At 40.3% G+C, this 21,162-nt stretch overlaps 1 protein-coding gene across 8 annotated transcripts in view; it reads left to right on the top strand.

The window, feature by feature from the left end:
- The window catches only part of NAALADL2 (N-acetylated alpha-linked acidic dipeptidase like 2), a 427,779-nt gene that overhangs the window by 99,373 nt on the left and 307,244 nt on the right, over window positions 1-21,162 (top strand). For 5 of the 8 annotated variants that reach the window (XM_088061038.1, XM_088061034.1, XM_088061036.1 and 2 more), the window contains one exon: window positions 5,347-5,425. The exons of 2 other annotated variants lie outside the window; for them this stretch is intronic. Coding sequence is in view for 1 of the 6 variants with exons in the window: in XM_088061033.1 (XP_087917159.1) it covers window positions 18,795-18,843 (49 nt within the window). In the remaining 5 variants the exon portion in view is untranslated. Of the gene's footprint in view, window positions 1-5,346; window positions 5,426-18,728; window positions 18,844-21,162 lie in introns of those variants that run through there. One more of the 8 variants, XM_088061033.1, reaches the window with a different exon arrangement.

Below are 21,162 nucleotides of genomic sequence, written 5' to 3'. Positions count from 1 at the left end.
CCATCCCATTACTTCTTAGAAATAACAGAAATGAGCTTTTATCTTAGACAAAGACAGTTTAATTGCAGTCAGCTCTCCTGCAAAACAGTAAAAAAAAAAGTCAATCCAAGAAAAAATTGTTTTTTCTGGGGTCCTGAAGTGGAATGTAGCTCTGTGTCCTTTACCTGCAGCTGGATGTGCAAATTGCTCTTTTAATGAAGATACTTTGAACGCTGATGCTAATAACAGGAAATACAGGGGAGAAGCTTCTACCTGCTTGATCTTCTTGATTTGTGATCTGCTTGCTTTTCCAAAGGCTGGGATGGCTGCACAGCTGGCTTGGGTTCATATTTTAGGCCACTGAGGGTGTTTTCTTGGCAGGGATGTGACTGCCAGGAATCATATCTGTTGTTGTTCTCCCTGGAGGGTTTTCACACCACACAGCAGCCACCTGAGCACATGGATGTGCCTGCTCCCAGCAGCTGCCTGGGCAAAGAGCACATCAGGGAAGACAGCAAGAAAGAGATACCTGGTGCTGATGTATTTGATAGTGACTGTCACCAGCTGGAGCCTTTCTGATCCTGGGAATGTGCATTCCTGGAAAGCAACTGAAGGGGATCCTGGCTGCTGCCAGTAAGTACCAGCTGCCTTTAAACTTAGCCCCTAAACCTTGTCCTTGAATGCACTCTGTGTGATATTTAACTGGCAGAGTGAACTGACTGGCTGAAATATTAAATGGTTTGAGATGCCAATGCAGAAAGCTTTAAAAAATGAAAAAAAAAAAAAAAAAAAAGAAAAGGAAAAAAAAAGCTTGTTTGGTTGCTCTGGTTCTGTCCAGTATTCACTTCTGTATCACTGTGACTGACAGGTCTTGTTTTGGGCAGTGGGTTGCTCTCCTTCCTTTGAGGCCAAAGAAGGGAGAGATGTTCACTGCAGGGATGGGTGAACTGACCCATATTTTGGTGAGGTGCTGGTCACAAGGGTTTACTAGAGGAGAAATCTTCAAAGTCTTGGGACAGCAAATGATGAGATTAGTTTGAATTGGTACCCGTTCTATGTGTGACACTGTGCACCGTGTCTTGGGCTAAGTCTCCCTGTGGGAGGCAGAGCTCTGCGTCTGACAGTGGGCACTTTGCACTTGGAACTTGAATGTGCTCCCATTTCCTGGGAATTAAGGATTTGGGAGTTTACCTCTCTAAAGACCCGAGAATAAAAGCCTGTAGCTCTGCTGCTCGGCTCTAGTCCTTTATCTTTGGTGTTCCTGAGTGCTGCAGAGCCTGACCCTGTATCCAGACCTGTTGCATGCTGCAGCAACTCCAAGGTTACACACTGTGGTTCCTTGCACATGTGTGGATACCTTGAGCTCTCCTTTACCTCTCTCTAACCCCTCTTTCTATCTGTCAGTCTCTCAAGGGAAACTATTTTGGTTTCCCCACATAACTTGTGAGATGCCTCAGGTTTCTGTGTCACTACTGCACTATAGGACAGTGGGGGTAAATAAGATGGTGAGAATAGGAGCAGTTTCTGTAGTGTGTCCTTAAGAATCAGCAGACCTTCTGTTACCTCGAGAACCATCAATTCTTGGTTGGGGCATGCTGAGCTTGTCAGAGGAGCCATCTGCCACCTCATTCTGTGTGTATTTATTTATTTATTAGTCAGGTGAATCCCGACACCTCACATGGAGGAACTGTAAGGGGAACGATGTTTTTTACTCAGCTTCCTGCAGAAGATCTTACAAAAAAGGATGGTTTAACTTCTCTTGTTGATTATTTCTCCTGATGCTCTGCATCATGTTGTATTCCCTTTTATATTGTGTTCACTGACTGGTTTCTGACTAATATGTCTTGATATTTGCTACTTGAAGTGACATACAAAGAAGCTGTCATCACCAGCTGTGCAGAAGACATCTAAGAAAACCAACACTTAAGTACTAAGAAGAAAATGAAAATGTCTTTTCTGCCTTGCTAAATTTGACTTTTGGTAGGTTTTTTTTGCCATCTTTCTCACTTGGCTCAACATGCTTGGCTACTCTGAAAGAGAAACACTTTGCTGGCTGCCTCTTGCATGATCTCCAGCTGCAGGGGCCAATGCCCATTTTCCTGCAATGCAGAAATAAGCCAGCTGATTACATTTCTGATGCCTTTTTGAGACCTGTAATCTTCAGGCTCTCCTCAGATTTAAGGCATATCAGGATAGGTTACTTCTGTGTCTAAATGGTTTAGATTGGAAAATCACTGTTCAGCCCCGATTACGAATAATTTACTGTTCTCTTAAGAGGGGAGAATAGGAAGTAAGCTATTACCATTAAAAAATTTTACTGCAATTTTCTTCTTCATAAGCTTAAATTCTGTGTAGAGAGGTTGTCAATTAGTGTGCAGATTTTTTTAATTGGCTATAATAAAAAGCTAATTGGTGTTTTGCTTAAAGAGTGAATTAAGAAAGTGTTGCTATAGAAACTTTACATGTGTATAGTGCTGCTCTACATAACAGTAGATATAATAGTCTAATGACCTTTCTGAGCCAGCTGTAAAGTCAAAGAAAATGTGTTAAATTCAGGCTGGCTGCAGAGATCATTAAGGAGTTTGTGACTTCACCCATTTCATTGCCAGAAAGTGTCTCTGGCATTGTCTCATAGAATGTTTCTCTTGACTCATGTCAAACCACATAACAAATGCTGGTCTCAGAAGACCTGAACTTTTGTAAAATCCGAGTGCTCCAATTGTGAATGTGTAAACCGATCTGTAATCTGTCAAGCATAAAATGTACAACTGGGAAAAACTCATTTTCATAATCTGAGAAAATGTGATGATGGATCGGAAGTGGCAACATCTAATCCAAGAGCTGTTGTATCCTCGTATCCCTCCTTCCTCTCCCTGCCCTCTCTACCCACTGAATTCTGAGCCTCATGTGAAACACAGGAATTACAATTGTAAGTGAAATGGGATTCCTATTCTAATTTGCAATATTCTCTCCTAGCAAGAAATACTTACCTTCTCAAATCTAAGCTTTGTTGAGGAGAGAGTAATTTCTTCAGGATTTGTGTACGGGATTTTTCCTCAGGCTTCCCTACCAAAATTACTTCAGAGTAATTATCTGTTCCTTTCCTAGCTGCATAAAAGTTATATATAGGTGGCATGGACAAAACTTTTGAAGCATATGATAAACATAATCATTACTGCCAAGGAAGGCGGTCACTAACGAAATAAATGGCTCTGCCTGGTAAAACTGAAACATGACCTTTTATTTTCAGTTCCTGAATCTTGTTGTTACTATGTCACCAAGCAAATTGTTTTGCTCCTTTTTAACTTTGTATCAGGAAGGTGTAGGGGTGTGAGAGCCTGCAGTTATTAGTCATGGTGACAGAAAAATATCTTCTGCATGTCCAAATGTGACAGACAGGACAAAACTATAATCTCTCGATGTGTTGTGGAATCATTCACTCTGGGGTTTTTATTCCACTGATTCTCAACTAAATAAACAAAACAACCCCCATTGTGTGTCTGCTAAATTTGCCCCTGTCCTTGTTCTTCAAACTGATAAAACACAACCGAGTTTGACTCATTAGTGTATGATTTGACCTTTTTTTTCCCCCCCTTCTTTTCCTCTCTAGTAGATACTTTAAAAAAAATAATAAAAAAATCAGTCTTCTAAGTGGGTGAATTTAGGAGAATCTGTCAGAATTCAGTGGAATTATACAGACAGCTTCTTTCTGTACCTCTGGGTCAGGACTGAGTAGTGTCATAACTTAGCAGCTATTCTTCCCTTGATACACATATGTAAGCCCTATTAGTGTTAATGCCTTTTTGAAATGCTTCCCTCATATATTCAATATCTACTACTGTGTCCAAACTCTGAAGTCTTAGGAGTTGCATGGCATGTGACTGTCTCTGGAGCTTAATAGAAAGTTGGATTTAATCTCATAGTTCATCTTTTGAGCAGTAAAACTGTAAGAAAGATAAAATGTTGTAACGTGAAGCTTTTTATCTGAGACCTGTGAGCAAGTAAGTTTTTTTTTCTGATGCAGGGAAAGGACTGGGGATTTTTGTTATTTTTTTCAGCTTCCTTTTGTCTTGCCCAGTCAGACCATGAATGTAACATGCTTACAGAGGCTGAATAGTCTGGAGATACTGTTTTGCAGAAGTACAGTATTGTATTTATGACTGTCAGGAAAATGTGATTTTTGGAACCCAGTAAATCCATCTTTCATTTTAAATTTTTGCTGCTTTGCTGCAGCTTGTCTTCAACTGCATTTGTGAAAAGGGGACTGGGTTTTTGAAGGGTAAAAAATGAATTTTCTTTAGGACTGGTATTTTTCTCTTAGTTCTACTTGACTGTACAAAGCTCTGAGCATCCCAATCTAAGACTGCTATTCCTGCTTTAATTGTAAAATCAGTACAATATATAATAAAGCCAAGTGTCTGGGGGATGGAACTCCTGCTAGTTCAGTGTGTTATTTGTTTTTTTGGAATAGTGCTGGTCCTACAAAATGCAGTAATGGAGGAGCTGGGTGGGTTCTGCATTCTGGCCATTGAAAAGAAGTCACAGAATCAATGAGGTTGGAAAAGACCTCTGAGGACCAACACTGGCACTGAGTGCCACATTCTTTCCTGAAACAGTCATGGTGCATTTCTCACTTTTTTCTTTTTTTCTTTTTTTTTTTTGATTCTTTACTGGTATGGTTGTGTTTACAGAAAGTTATGACAAAACTTGGTTGCTATTGGTCCTTTTCCCCCCTTTGTTTTATAATTTACGGAGTGCAGCAATGGAAGCTTATTAGTGGAACAATCTGTGGAATCTTTATAATAAGCCTTGATTACAACTGAACTTCAGTGATATGCACAGGGACTGTTTAAATATGTACTGAACTACCTTGTTTTGCTTGAGGAAGGAACACATTGACAACTGAATTTCATTAAAGAAGGAGGGAGATTTATATGGGTGATAATGAGGTTGCTACTGGGAAATAGGTGAAAAATTGAAATGATCATAATACCAGTCTTACTTGTTTTTTGTAATAAGAAAACTTCCTGTTTACTGATGGATAACAAATTGTTTATTGTCCAGTGTTTTGTAGTCTAGCAGAAGTGCCACCACAAATTCCTTGCTGAGGAGTCAGCTGCTTCATGAAACAGACCTTGCTGGATACAAGGACATTGATTTTAACATTTTAGGCAGATATTTTTTTTTTTTTCTCTAAGTAAGAAAAGTATTTCCTAAGTAACATCATGCTTCGAAATATGTTCTACTTTGGTGCTGTGTCAGGAAAATGCATCTTCTATTTATATTTACAATTTGCATCATTGCAAATGATCAGTTTTCTGTTTCAATGAGTGGTATTATAAAATGTGATGTATTCCTCTTTTGCAGAGAATTAGTGTAGAGGCCAGACTGAAAATATGCCTTCGTGACAAAGTCTCTACAAAGCTGATCCTGTCTTGGCTTTAAGGTAAATAAAAGAAAAACTCTTCTAACTTTTCTTCTCATCATGTTTGTTATTCAGCTTGGAAAAACTGTGAGGATATCATGTGCTCAGAATAAAGGAAGTATTTTAAGGAGTTGAGTTGCAAAAATTAAAATTTAGTCAAAATAAAGTGTAAGCATAAGCCTGTAATGTGAGTATGGCTTCAGTAATTAAAAGAAATGACAGACAGTGGCATGAATGCTTATGTGTCTTACATACTGCCTTGGCAACTGTCTGGTTTTGTCTGAAAATTGAATATGCATATGAAGGAGAGATCATTCTAATTTAATGGAAAATATGAAATTAAAAAGGCAACAAAGTATAAATAATTGAAAATCAGGTTGCAGCTCTGAGCTTCTGTATGTCGGGAGCTCAGTTGCAAACAAAATTGGTAGAACAGTAATTCACATTTTTTTTTCCTCTTAATTTCCCTTTCATGGTACCATACTCCTGGTATAGGGAGCAAGGCAGTGAAAATGATGAAGGGGTAATTAAATATCTGTAGGAAAGTAAGAGCCAAACCAGAGACTCATTTTCAGCACTCTACAGCTTTCATTATGTATGTGTATGCTTTGATTTCTCATGTATATGGAAAATGTATCCTCTAACTGCATATTTTTAGCCTTTCTCCTCCAGAATTGTTTAACTTGCTGTGGCAAGCTTGTTTTGTTTGTGAAATCATTGCAGAAAATAATTATTTAAAAACTTTATGAACAGTTAGTTACCTGTGAGTACAGCTAACTATTCTTAACCTCAACTAAGCGTCCTTTGTCATGGTTGTACTTCATTTGAATGTTTAGCATGTCTTGATCATTCACTGAAGTCACTCAGAATGGGTAATTTTCAGTGTTTGAAACTTCATGATTCTACATGCCATGCTGTGTGTGTGGATGAAGGCATCAGTGAGGTTGCTGTACTCAAAAAGCTTCATTTTCAAGCAAAACTTGCCCCAGATTTAACCAGTGCAAGTAAACATCACAGAAACCATCTGCTACTTCATATCCCAGTACTGGGGTTGTGGCACTGGCACGAGCCACAGACCCACGTCCCAGGGGCACAATAAATTGGAAATATTCACTGTCAGAGTTTCTTCAGTTGTGTATTTGGTCTAAAGGCCCAGGGTTTGCCCTAAGTGTCAGGAACTTGTGGAACCAAACCAGACTCAGTAGTTGTGGGTTATTTGATGGCAGCATAAGGTGATACGAGAGTGACTTCAGGTGAATGAGCTGTGTCCTCCCCTCTGTCCTCAGCGTGGCCCTGCCACTTGCCCTGCGCCCTGGGGACACTTGGGCTGCCATGTGAGGAGCTGAGTGAGAGCTGCTCTGGCTGAAGCCAGCCTGAGGCTGGGAGGAGAGGAATCTTCACCTTCATTTGCACTGCCCAGCTCTGTTCAGACTGCAGGATTGTCCTGCTGGTGCCTGCCAGTGGCACTGAACCTGTGTCTTGGGAATGACAGAGACACAACTGCCCCAGATGTGGGGATTGCACTGGAATGGATCAGCACTCCAGTGGTTGAAGTACTGCTTTGTTTCCCTAGAATAAGTTAAAGATAGCACATTGCTGCTTCTGAGATCAGTTGGTTTTTTATTTATCTTGACATGGTTTAGAGCAGCACTTCTTCATGTTGAATGCCATTCTTCTGGCATTCAGCAAAAAAACTGTCATCTGTTGCTTTATTTTTTCACAAATTCAAAGGGCACTTTAGCATGAGGTCATCATTGTCTAATACTATTAGATGTCCATTAATGTCAACTTTTAATAGAATCCTCTTCCTAATACAGCCATACCATGCAATCATTCTGTACCTTTCACTACAAAGCAATTATCTGAGTTGTGTGAATTGGCTAAAACCGATCAGCTATTAAAACTCAGAATGCTGCTTCTGCTTGGGAAGAAAGTCATGTTGTTAAACTTCCTCCTTCCCTTCATCCATCTCCCAGAGTGGGAGCCTGTGTGAGGGAGAAAAGAAAGGGAGCCTGATGGTGCTTAATGGCTGATGAATACAGCCAAGGATACAGGAGCAGTTGCCTGGCAACTTAGGAGGATGGGCTGAGGTCCCTTGTCACTGTGTGGAGTTGACACTGGCTCATCTCTTGTGCTCATGAGGACTGACTTCTGAGGGTTTGCACACTCTGTCCTCAGTGTGTATTGTAGCTGGCTTAGATTTGCATCGTACGTGTTTTGTCTCTGTGTGTTTCATACTTCTGTAAAGAAGCACAAGAGGAAAAGAAGCAAATCAAGCATTTTACTTAAAGGAAGAAAATGTGTGCTTCCTGTCCCATGCAGTTATTGTGCTTTTAAGATGGGAGCTGAGTCTAGGAAGAGATTTGCCTAAAATTGAGAGCTCTTAGACTAATTACCAGGTAAAATTCTGTTTTCTTAGTTCAAGAGCCCTGTGAAAATTATCATTAGTGCTAAAAGATAATGAGCTGGGGTTTGTGTTCTAATTGCAGCCTTGAGAAGAAGCCTTTTTGTGGTTAAACACAGCTCTGACATGACACATCTGCTTTGTTTCCCTTCTTACACAGAAATAATGTCAGGCTGCGAACACACTGAGGACTCTGACAGACTTGACCTTGTACAGGTTGTTCTTAAACAATTCAAATGGATTTTGAAGACGGGTGTCAGCACGAGGGGTGGATCTGTCTTTGTGCTGCAGAAGGGCTGTACATAGGTGGTGCTTCCTTTGGGAGGTGGTGTTAATTTTGTGTTCCCTAGAAGACATTTTTGGTAAAGTATACATGGACACTACCACATGAACCTTGCTGTCATCAAGTGAATATTGATCCAGTAACTATTTTTCTTTTATATGGAGATAATTATTAAGGAAAAAGGTGCAGCTGACTTGCAGAGGCTGCATTATCTGGTGTATTTTGAACATTTCCAGAGACTTCTTTGCTCTTTTGTTTCTCAGAAACAACTTTGGTGCCTAATGATGAGGACAAAGCTGTAGGAAATAGGTTGGGTTCTTGTTTTGGACTGTTTGGACATGGCAATTTCGTGCCCATTTCTTACACCAGGTAAAATGAGTTTAAAGTGTGTGTATGTCTACAGTTGTATCATCTTGGGGATTCTTAAACAAAAAAAATCAAAACCTCTCTCTTACTGGTAAGAGCAATTGTCATTTGCCATATTCTTGCTTGCCTTTTTTCTTGCTGGGTTCAAGCTTTTTCTTAATAGTTGTTCTGAAACTTTAGAGCATTTTGGTATAGTGTGAAACCTGACCAGCCAAACACCAGTGTTTGCATGGAAATGTATTGATGGAACTGCAAAGAAATACATTAAACTTACTGCAGGTTTTGTAATTATCAGACTTGGAATAATAATCTCATTTTTATCAGCATTTTCATCTGACTGTGTTTTTCTGCACAATCCATTCTCTCTCTGTCCCCAAGCAAACACACAGAGGCCAGACAGCAGCAGCCAGCTGTGTGGAAATACTTCTTGAAACTGGAGATCCTCAGAAAATCAGGTGAAAGGTTTGAAATGTTTCAGTTGGGATAGCCGAAGCCTTGAGGCCATTGTCATTAACAAAATGGTCTTTCTCCTTCCTTCTCTTGTAAGCTGTAGCTTCTGACTTACTATTTATCTTTTTAATGGTTTATACTTATATTACAAGCCCTGAGTTTGCTACAGGGTGTTGAGAGATGTTTCATAGCTCATGATGATTCATGGGAAAGTTTGGATAAACTGCTCCAGACTGTATTTCATGGTAACTTGTATTCTTTTGGGCAGCCTTGGTCTGGGGCAAGATTCCTCCTTCTCATCATCAGCACATGTGATTGTCTGTGCATAGAATTGTATTACCCAAATTTAACCACTAGCATTGAGGGAGCTGCAACTGAGCTGGTGTTACAGAAACTTGGATCCAAAGCCTTGAAGTTGTGATTTAATCTTCTGTATCAATGAAGGGAAATATTAAAATTTTAAGATGAATCTGTATTCATATCCAAGGTGTCCAAATTGCAGGCTGCTTACTCCCCTGTAGCAGAGTCTAAGACAGCAAAATACCTTAAAAATACTTATAATTGAACCAAGACAATAAGTAAGCTTTTTTTATTATTATTTCTCCTGTGGGCAGTTTGTATTATTCTCTATCTGTTCAATGTATTTCTGTTGAAAAAAGCCTGACTAACTTCTGTAATGTTACCAGAAATGTTCTTTTATTTGCAATTCAAATGGAATAATTTTAAATTTTAAATCTTTGTTGTCCAGCTTTAGTAGGAAATGTGAGTGGAGTATATTAAATGCTTTCAGCATTCTGTTGAAATACCTGTTGCTGTCTTAGGAAATTTCAGTATTACTGATTTATTAAAACATTGGTTACTTTGAAATGTTGGTTAAGGAAGCTTACACTATGATGCTTTAAATCAGCCAGTTTTGACACTTTCAACTTAGTTTTTCAAGGGTTTTAATCTTTTTTTACTGACCTGTATTGTAGTAATTTCTGTTGGGCTGCTTAATTTCTTATGGAACTGAAACACAAAAAGTCGTGGAAAGTTCAACCCAGAGCAGCCAAGAATTAAAAGATTTTATTTTTTTGTGTGTACCATGAGCACTGTATGAAAGTGAGGTTCTGATTTCTTTCCTTAATTATGGACACAAAATTAACCTCTTATCCTTCATTTTGGCTTCTGTGCTGTTTTGTGTTGCATAATATCCTGTCCATTCCAGATATGTAGACAATTTATTGATTAAAACATATGATACAACAGGAAAAAAGGGTCATGGCTGATGCTTTTTGGATCTTGTTTCCTGTGTTGCTTCTGTATTTAAAAAATCCATGTGAAAATATAGGAAGCAATGCAATAACTGCATACAAGCAAGTACCTAGCCAACAGCTGTGTCTTCTAAGAGTACAGCACTGCAACTGGAATTGGGAAAAATAAAACTTTATTGTGGATTTAGGGAGAAATGGAAAACAGTGCTAATCTAAAAATAATTTCTTTTTTTTTTTTTTTTTCCTCTGTTGTGAAGAGTAAGATTTTGCTGCCTTTACTCTCTCTGGAAAAATAGAGCTCCTTTTGTTTTTTAGCTGTACTGCAAAGCTGATTTAGAGATGCAAACAACAATGAAGAGTGTTATTCCATGCTAGAAAGGCTTTGTATGGGGAGTTACTGATGGTAAATAATTGATCTAACAACTAGTTTGGGAGAAAAGGAAGAATTTATTCAGTCTGGAGCACAACTTGGATGTGGAGATTGTGCTGGGCCAGAACCTCGGCCTCTCTTTGTGCAGTCCCAGTGCCTGCCCATCTGATTTAGCTGTTAAAAACTAATGAGCTGTGCTTTGTGTGCAGGGGGCTGCACGCAGGTGTGATGTGCCAGGCTGGACTGGAGAGGAGCTGGGGCTGAGGCTGTGCTGAAGCGGTGCCCTGCACAGAACAGCTGGGTCAGGGAGCCTGTGCTCACCCCACAGCCTGCCAGCAGCGAGGAAAGCTGCAGTGTCCCTGGGTGTGTCCCTGGGTGTGTCCCTGGGTGTGTCCCTGGGTGTGTCCCTGGGTGTGTGTGTGTCCCTGTGTGTGTGTGTCCCTGGGTGTGTCCCTGGGTGTGTGTGTGTCCCTGTGTGTGTGTGTCCCTGTGTGTGTGTGTCCCTGGGTGTGTCCCTGTGTGTGTGTGTCCCTGTGTGGGTGTGTCCCTGGGTGTGTCCCTGGGTGTGTGTGTGTCCCTGGGTGTGTGTCTGTCCCTGGGTGTGTCCCTGGGTGTGTGTGTCCCTGAGTGTGTGTGTGTGTGTCCCTGTGTGGGTGTGTCCCTGTGTGTGTGTGTCCGTGTGTGTGTCCCTGTGTGTGTGTGTGTGTCCGTGTGTGTGTCCCTGGGTGTGTGTGTGTGTGTCCCTGTGTGTGTGTCCCTGGGTGTGTGTCCCTGGGTGTGTGTCCCTGGGTGTGTGTGTGTGTGTGTCCCTGGGTGTGTCCCTGTGTGTGTGTGTCTGGGTGTGTCCCTGTGTGTGTGTCCCTGGGTGTGTCCCTGTGTGTGTGTGTCCCTGGGTGTGTCTCTGTGTGTGTGTGTCCCTGGGTGTGTCCCTGTGTGTGTGTGTGTCTGGGTGTGTCCCTGTGTGTGTGTCCCTGGGTGTGTCCCTGTGTGTGTGTGTGTCCCTGGGTGTGTCCCTGTGTGTGTGTCTGGGTGTGTCCCTGGGTGTGTGTGTCCCTGGGTGTGTCCCTGCGGGGGCTGATTCACGTTCCTTAGGTTGCAGGAAGCAGAGATGGAGCAGGAGATACCGGATACCTTCCTACTGTGGTGATGCCAGGATGATTTTTTGCCTGTTCTTTTATATATACCTCTTGTGTATTCTCAGCACCCTTAGCATGTGTACTTGTAATTCCCTAAACCTGATATTTTAGCATAGTCCTGCTATTCTGTTAGGCCAGGAGACCAAACATCCCAAAGGCCTCACAGCTGAGGGCTGAATGAAAAACCCTTCACTATCTTGAAAAACCAAGGTCCCCTCTAAAACACATCCTGTAAACTGGGATTAAACCCATCCAGAGGGGGTACTTTGGGAGAGGGAGATGTCATGCTATTCATTCTTGTCTCTCATTGGGACATCTTTGTTTGATATGCTAATTTGCAAGATCTGTAAAATGGTATACATGATCTACCGTGGGTGTGCATTTTGGCGTGTTCCACCTTGGCAAATTGTTGCACCTTAAAAATCATTAAATACTGAGGTAAAAACCCTTTATCCCTTAACTATGTCTGGCTCTTAATTTTAGAATCAAAAGAGAGGCAGCAGTGGCTTACCAGGTACCTTCAGGATGCAACCACACCTGGCACAAGAGGGCAGCAAGTCTTCTGTCTAGAAAAGCAATAAATGGGTGTTGGAACATCATGTTTTTCTGGTCAGTTTGTGCCCTCATTTGTCCATAGGTGCGATCAGCAGTGTTTGTCAGAGACCCTGTTGAGGCTGGTGGATGATGTGTCAGGGCAGAGCTGGAGGGAGCTGTTTGCTCTGTGGGCTGGGATGTGTGGGTTGCAGCTCATGGCACTGCAGGAACTGCCTGTCCTGCTGTACGGGGCAGTCCCACACAGAGTATTGCTTCTCTGGAGGATATACATAGATATATATCTTTATATATACATATATATGTGTTTTACAGCTCTCCTGTTGTAACACCCTTTAGTGATTGAAGATTCACTCATGAGATTCTTCCTGGCCCTTCTGTATTTGCTGGGGTAGAAGATATTTCAGCATTCAAGTCTTGGTTGGCTTGAGAATCCATCTCCATATTAAATCACTGTATTTCATATAGTAAATCTGTTATAAAAGCTTACATATGTGCCTGGAATGCAAGCTGACCTACTTAAACAACAGCCCTTCCCAGCTGTGCTAGATGGATCTAGAGATGTGTGTTCATCTTGCCAAAATCTAAACCCATTTTTGAAGAGGTGCTTTTTCTAAGAGTAAGGATAAAATGGTGATTTTTTTTTTTTCTGTTTAGAGCTGATCAGCTTTTGATTTCCTGTATTAGGTTTATAGACTTTGTGCTTCCTAATGTGATCTTGGAATAGTAAGATTTACTTCTTAGTTGTGCAAGATGGAGTTAGTATTAGCATTTATAACATGAGCTCTCTTACTGACAAACTTTCTTCATTCCCCCACTCTTCCATTCTCCTTCTTTTAAGCTGCTTACTTTTGTCATGCAATTTTTCTTTTGCTTTCAATTATAACTACAAGATTCATCAAAAGTAAGGGTGGTAGAAATAAATTGTGAAGGGATTTTTAAGCCAAACAAACAGCATCTTTAAAAAGCACTGGTTTAATTCTACGGTTTTCCTAAATAATCAAGTGGTTCAAAGGGCAGGGAAATTGTTTTTATTACATTTTGTATACTCTGCATTGCTATCATTTATAGCCCCAGATTAAAAAGTTCATCTCTGCAGCAGACCTTTATAGGAGTTTAATTTTGTTGAATACAGAAAAGACCAAATCAGAAGGAAACAGGAGAAACTAATCCTTCTTTTCTCTACCTTCTGCAAACCAACTTCACAGTAATGTGTCTGCAGCTTTGGGTTCTGTGCACTCATCCTTCAGCTACTGAAGTCTGAAGCTGCTGAAGCTTGAGTTGTTATTTATTTTCTACAGACCTATATTTTCATTAACTAGGAAGTATAAAACATTAGAAGTGAATCAGGAAGCCATTGCTGATTTTGATTGCTAACTTTTCTTTTTATTTTTTTTTGGAGGTTCAGTTGCTAAAGCTCTGGGAGTGAAAACTGAGGAGCAGGAACTGATTAGAAAATGAAATTTAAAGGAACTTCAAAAATTGCATTTTGACAAAGCACCTCTTTTCTATGGAGAGAGAAATAAGTCTGTGAGGAAAGTGATCTTATTTCAGCCTTCCAAATCAGGATTTTTAGAGTGAAGAAGGAGAGATGTTGAGTTTTCTTATGGTCATAAAGGTAAAACAGGTCACAAATTGTGTTACATTTGTCAATCATGTCAGGACTGCTAAGTCTCAGAGAGACAGAAGAATTACCCATAATTCGGGTATTGTGAAAATAATGTATGCATTATTAACAAAACAAGAAAAAATAATGAATCCTTCTTTTTTCTGCGTACTAATAAATTCCCTTGGCATGTGATTTTCTCACTCACCAAGGGATTAGGGAGAGCTTGAACAACACGTCAGTCATTTTGCTGGATGTGCTTTTGAAAAAGGAGACTGCTCCTGTGTGCAGCCATCCTCCAGCAAAGTGGCCAAAAGGGAAAAACATCTTCTCTAGGGTCTGGAAGACCTAAATCTTAATTCTGTTCAGTGCACATCAGTGAGTTGCAGGTCAGAGTGGTGTTCTGGAGCCTTTTCTGGTCCCTTTAATAGTTACCTGAGATGACTGTTTAGAAATAAATGGGAACAAATATTTGTTTCTCACTAAGTTCCAAAGAGGTGACATTTGCATCTGTGTGAAGTTTTATACCACAGCATCCTTGTAACTGCTGCAAAAGTGTTTAGCACAATTGGAGTTGGAAATAAAGCTTGGACAAGATGAGGAATGTGGAATGAATGTCTTATCCATGATGGACAGGTTTTTTCTGGGCTTTGCTCAGTGCTGTCTGTGCAAGGTCTCTGCTGCTGGCACTCACTCTTCTTTAGTGCATCATTTGCATAGACATTGAAAACCTTTTTCATTGTGGGTTTTGAGACTGGTTATTCTTGCCTTTGTGTTTAATTTAATTTTCTTCCATTTTTAATTGTGGAAGAAAATATTTTCCCTCCCATCTCCTGTTTTAATTGAGGTTGTAGCCTAAACAACTGCTTGTAATTTAGAGGCAAACCAAATAATGCTGTTCCTTTTGCTGTACAATTTTTCATGAGATAAATGAAACAGCCATTTTGCTCTTAAGAGCAAATAAATAAGCAGCACTAGAAACAAGAAAACCCCAGCGCCAACAATATGCAAACATCAGAATCTGTGGTCCTGTGCTTTAGTGAGGCAGACAGGATTGGCACTGTCCCTTTGCTCCCAGCACTCCTGCCATTGATGAAGGTGAGATATTTGCAATTGTTATCTTGTCAAAACTGTCAGCCCACGGTGGTCAGTGCAAGAAACTTTATTGGCTGCTTCTGTCCTGTGATACACTTTAAAACACGTGGTTAACAAGGAGCCAGTGTTCATGGAGCCTGGATCAGAGTCATCTCAGCAATTGTGTAAAAGAACTCTGCATAGTCACAGTTCTTATGTCTAGGTTCTAGATATTATTTTTATTATCACTGCAATTTCATATGTAATAAGAGTGTCTCATTATTCACATTTTGGAAACATTGGAATGATATTCTTCAGGAAAAATCAAACCAAAGCCCCAGTCGTGTCTTTCCGTTCCCTTTGCAGAGTATCTCGTGTAACAAAGTCTGTTACCAATAAAGAATGACAGCAGTGGTGTTAGCTGTTGGTGATGTTGCATTGTTTGCATTAATTCTATAAAATAACAATATTCTTGAGGAAAAGTGAGAGCCCTGAAAGCCTTTGGGCCAGCACGAAGAGCAAACGTTTGCTTTTCTGTAGGCTTTGAGTTGTGAGGGCCTCTCTAGCTTTGCAGACCTATTCCAGGAAACTTGTGACAACATTAATTTTCTCTGCCAATTCTCAGCACTATTGGTGGAGTGTGCTCTGTTTCTAATGACATGGAATTTAGGCTTGTAGTCATCCCTGGTGTCAGCAGGATGATGCAGTGATCTGCTTGTCATGGTTTCATGCACAGCATAGTAACTGAATTTTCTCTTTTTTAGCCCTGATCACAGCAGTCATCAAATTTCTGTTCATTGATTGTCAAATGCACTCTTTAGACTAGGAAATATTGTATTTGATGTAAAGTAAATACAAATAATCAATTTTATTTTTTATTTTTTTTTTTTTTTTGCTTCCCTGGGAGCAGAACAAAGCCCCACTACATTTTCACACTTGGGTCTTTCTGGAGAGGGTGAATGAATTAAGAGTTCCTCCTTTGGAAAACACTCCATTTAAATCATTGCACACAGCTGAGCACAACAAACAGTTCTAGAAGAACATAAAAGCAAGAAAGCCACTTCTCACTGTCAGTCATTGTTGGGAGAGGAAGTGTGAAAAATCTTGAGTTTCCATCCTTTTTGCGCTATTCCCACTCGTAGGCTTGGTTTCAAGGGAAGAAGTATTTTCAGTACTATCACTCTCATCTCTTGAATTCTTAAAAATATTTAAGAGTTAACAGAAGGTGATGTGAGAAAATGCTAGAACTTAAACTACAAAATCCTTCTGTAGGTGCTAAAAGCTTAAAATCAAAACCGTACTCTTAAAGGAAGTGCTGGTACTTAGGAGCTAAGGAGAAGAGTTATTTTTATTGCCTTAGACTTCCGTTTTCTTTGGAATTAGTAGCTCTGTTTATGGGGGTGGGGGGACACCTCACAGAATACTGTAGTGAGGGTTAAAAACCTAATCATTGTGATTTTTCTCATGCTTAGAAGTAATACTAACATAGTTTATTTAAGGATTTCTCTTTCAAGAGATGGACAGTTTGTGTTTGGAGAGGGCAGAAATGCTTTAGATGTTTCTCTTATTAGTTAATTATCACATATATTTTGCTTTGCAGTGCAGAACCTCATTGAAAAATAAACTTGTTTTTCTTAAAGATCTCTTTTAAAAATAGAGCAACTCAAACTTGTTTTTAGAAGCTCAGCACCAAATCTTTGACTTCCCCAAGTTTGTTGGTCAGGGAGGAGTTTCTTAGTGTGCTCCTCTGCTGTCCCCAGGAAGGGATTGTGCAACTTAGGTATCTCTTTTCTTAATGGGGACCCGGTTGAAAAGCAGGAATAGAAATGCTCTTGTACAGTAGTTGTCCTAACAGAAGCTTTCAGGAAAAAACACTTTGGTTTTTCACTCTTGAAGTAGTGAAGTCACCAAGAAGAAGAAGCCACCAAAGTTCTTACATATTCATTTCTATGCACATCAAAATAACTTCATTTAGTCTCTGTCCTTAAGCAGAGGAAGCTGCACTAGAACTGAGCTGGAAACCTCCACCCACTGAACGGATGTTGCAGTGGAATGTTTCACTGGTACTTTCCAGTGAAAACTCAGTGAATTAATTCAAAGATGATGTTCAGCATTGGAACTGGAAGTCACAGAGCAGCTGGGGAGATGCCCCAGGTGTCTGCTGGAGTCTCACCCCTTGCACTGACCCTGAGCTGGCCAGGGCAGCTCCAGCTCGTTGGCAGTAAATGGCAGCAGGATGGACAAGCCTGGTGAACTGCAGGAGCCACTGACTGCAAATTTTGGGCCATGAGCTGATTATGGGGGAATACATAGCAATAGCTCAGCTAAGCTAACAGAAATAAAATAATAAAAGGCCTAATTTCAAACCTACATTAATTTTTCTCTCTTTGCTTTCTTGGTAAAGAGCCTGTTCTGACTGTGGAATGGTTGATTTAACCCAGCTAATGTAATAATCAGGCAAGAATAAAGCATGAGCGTTTTCTTGTAAACTTCATTTCTGTGAACCAAGTGAGAACTTCTTTTGGAATTCACTGTTCTGATGACTGAGGTTTGGGGACTGTCTGATTTACCTTCTATAGCAAAACTCAGGACATAAATACCTTATTCTTCACCTTATGTGATGCTTACCTTGAGAGGTGTTACTGCTTGTGGGGATGTTCTTATTCCTAAATGAGGTTTTTGTTTGAATTGACGTAATTTGTTTTAGGAATTTTATTTGTATAGTATCCTTTACCTAGCCTGAATTATCTTGAAAAACTCATCTGCTAGTGTTTTACCCTCTGTGTTTCTGTTTCAGTACTTGAAAAACAAAGAAGAGAAGAAAAAACAATACATTGTAGTTTTAAAAACAGACTTCATTGCTTCTCGATTACAAAATTTTCTAATGCTATTGATTAGACCATTTTGAGGGTAATCCAGATGGAGATTAACATGGGAAGAGCTAATTACCTCTTTAAAGTTGCGATTGTTTCTTCCTTTAAAATAATGCTGTGTCTTCTCTTTGATTTTTGTCTTGGGCAGTTGCAAATGTAAATGTTGAAATAAAGCTAACTTTGAAGGCAGAGAGACAGGTGTACTTTTACAACAAATTGATTACAAATGTATCAGACACCTGTTATTTGATTTATGTGGCAGAAAAGAGCAAATATTTTCTTGGAACTCAGCTGGGAGTGTGGCTGGATAAGATTATCTCCTTGTGCTGGAGAGGGAGGATAAGACAAGCAAAACAACCTTTTGTTTGGTTTAGAAGCCCTTTTTGTTAAACACTCAAAACAATATTGAAATTGCAGTGTTGAAGGAAAGCATTTTCCTTGGGCATAATCTTTGGGAAAGACAGGGGAAGGGTGGGTTGGATTTGAGGTTCTTTGCAAAGGTTTTACCAAGGGGCTCTGCATGGGCAGCAGTCATTGTTCTCTTCGGTGGAGAGCTGCAAAGTTCCCATCCCAGACACTGGTGTGATAGCTAACATTTAGGTTTCCTACGAAATGCAAATTCAGAGGTTCTTTAAAAGCAGCTGCAAACTTTCTGTGGCCTTTGGCATTTTGTCCCAAACACCTGCCACGAACCAGAGACCTGCCACGAACCAGAGATACGCTTCATCCTGCTGCCTGTGAGAAAGTGAAAGGAGAGGAGCAGGAGAGCCCGAGAGGAGACAAAAGCAGCTTTGCCCGAAGCACATGTTAATCAAAGCAGATCAAAGGATATGATGTCAGTTTATAGAGAAACAGGTCAGGCAGGCCCAGGTAGCTCAGGAAGCAGGGTGCTGATTATTCCCAGGAGAAAGTCAGGTATAGGGTTACTGCGCCGCAGTGGAAAGTCAGGAGGTCAGAACTCGCACAGCAACCGAGTCCCCTGGCTGGAGCGGCTCGATTCCTCTCAGGAGAGTTTATTATTTTATGGAAATGGGAGAGAATGAGCCCAGTGCAGCCAGTGCAGCCCAGCCAGGTAAGCACATGTTGAATGCTGTGCTGTGGGGAGCTCTGGGGCATCCTTGCTCGGCGTGCGGGAGCTTGTTCTGCTGCCGGCTGTGGCAGCGTGTCCACGCGAGGGGACTTGTCCTTGCAGGTGTTCTGGGGCAAGGAGGAAATCCACATCACTCATCTCTGCAATGCATTATTAAAAAAAAACCAACCCACTGCTTGCGTTTAGGAGGGTGAGGAAAGGTCTGATAAGATCATGTAAGCATTTGGCACCATGCTGTCAATAAAGGTAGCTTCAATTTAAGGTGAGCTGTAGATGTTTGGGTTACTGTTCTGTAGCTCTGTTAAACCTTCTGCAAGTGTTTTTTTTGGGTAGGAGGTGCTTTGCACAAATTTCCTGCCTGTTGCATGTGAGCAGGGCATGGCAGATGCAGGGAGATGAAGGATCTTGTTTGTGTTCAGCATTTGTGGCTTATGTCAGCTTGTTGCCTTTATGGGTTTTTTTTTTCCTTTTGTGGGTTGTGCTGAGGTTACACCAACACATGCATGCAAAATAGCCCTTGTGGGCACTTGTGTGACTAACTGTTAGAACAGAGTATTCTGTCCTAGGTATTTTAAATTTTCAGTAGAATCCTGAACACAACACTTCATAAATCTTGCTTAGTCCTTCTTTTGCAACATTAATGTCAAATTTTTCCTTTGAGAAATAATATTTTCCCAGTAGCCCTTTTTTCTTTCAACAGGCTGTTTTAACATCCCAGAAAGTGTTATCACCCTGAGGAGTTGTTCCATTATTTTATCTTCTTAGCATTCAGTGGATTTTTTTCCCCTGACATTCAACCCATGCTTTTCTTTTGCTTGACTTTACCAGTTTCTTCCTGGCCTCTTTCTCATGCTTTGCATACAAGGGATATAGTTTTGTGTCTATTTTATATTTTTCAAGAATCATCAAACCGTTGTGAAATTTGCAAAAGATTTTCTGACAGCTGGAGTGGTAACTTTCTAGTCAGTGACAAGATGTGTTGTTATTATTTTTCCCTTGAAGGTATTCTTTATTTGCATGCACACATGTAATCCAGGGGTTCAAATGTGTGTTTCAGATTTCCATATTTAATACAGAATAACTCCATTAATGCTGGAACAGGTTAGTTCACAGAGAACTTCTATTCCACTGCCTTTTTTTTTTTTTTTTGGTGTGTTTTTTTTCCTGTATGTCAATAATTATGTAGGAACTATCTGGAAAACATATGGTGGCAAATTAGATTTTGATCCAGATTTTAATATTGAATAAAGCACCAGGAATATTCAATGCTGTACAGGTCTGAATACTATTTCAGGCATGGTAATGAAAGAATTGGTATTGTTTCTTTCTCTCTTTCTTCATTCAGGAGCTTACTTGTGGTTACAGGGGTTTGCTGCTCAGAAGGTTATCCAGTCTAACTCCAATCTTATTTTTTATGCTGTATGTGAGTAGCTATTTCACTTCTGCCAATATAATCTATGAATAAAACTGATGGAGAATACTTTCAGGCATGTTGTATTTTATACAGGTCTTTTGGGAACTATGATTGCAATTCTGGCTTAATTCATACCTCTTCTCCATTAGCCTAAGTGAGCTAAGTCAAATGCAATTCCTCTTGATTTGCGTTAATGGAAATGGGACAAGAATTAGAGCTGCACAGTAATTCTGTTTTTGAAAAAAAATAAATGTGTTTCTGTGTGCACACATGTAAACAAACATGCACACCCCCAGTTTCATTTTTTCAGTTGCCATCAACCTTATTTCCATGTGTGCTTGGTTTTAAAAACTGTCCCAAATAATTGGTGATCCAACTGGTATTTTTTAAGGATTGAAAGGTGCAGAGATTAACATTACTCAAGATACCTGTCAAAACCACTGCTAGTGAGACAACTTGGGTTCCTTTTCATGTTACTTATTTTTAGAGAACTTTGAGGCTTGTGTGAATTACTAAAGGTGCCAGATTGACAGCCCTGGAGGTTGGCTTCACTTATTCATTAGCAGAAGAGATACAGCCCGGGCAGCAGGTGCACAAACCTTCTTGCTGTGCTGTACCCATGGCTTCAGTTCTGCTGTGAAAAAAAACAAACTGGTTTTGAGGATCCAGGGTTTTGGTCCTGCTCCCTCCTTGCCTTTCCCTGCAGCATTTCATTCTAATGGTGTTGTGATGATTAGGTTGGAGCCCTAAAGACTATGCAGAGCCCTTTATTTGATTTCCCCCAGCAGCCGTCAGATGGGGAAGGAGGCTTGGGGCTTACATAAGTCAGTAATTCTCGCCATCTGGTCAATCAGCAAATATAAGGTCACTCTGCCGTCACAGCATTT

The sequence above is a fragment of the Pseudopodoces humilis genome, chromosome 11 (genome assembly GCF_049639895.1).
Source record: "Pseudopodoces humilis isolate 2021_Gansu_Grassland_sample_001 chromosome 11, ASM4963989v1, whole genome shotgun sequence".
NCBI classification, from domain to species: domain Eukaryota; kingdom Metazoa; phylum Chordata; class Aves; order Passeriformes; family Paridae; genus Pseudopodoces; species Pseudopodoces humilis.
The sequence above is the reverse complement of the archived record's forward strand: the minus strand, read 5'-3'. Positions and strand labels throughout refer to the sequence as shown.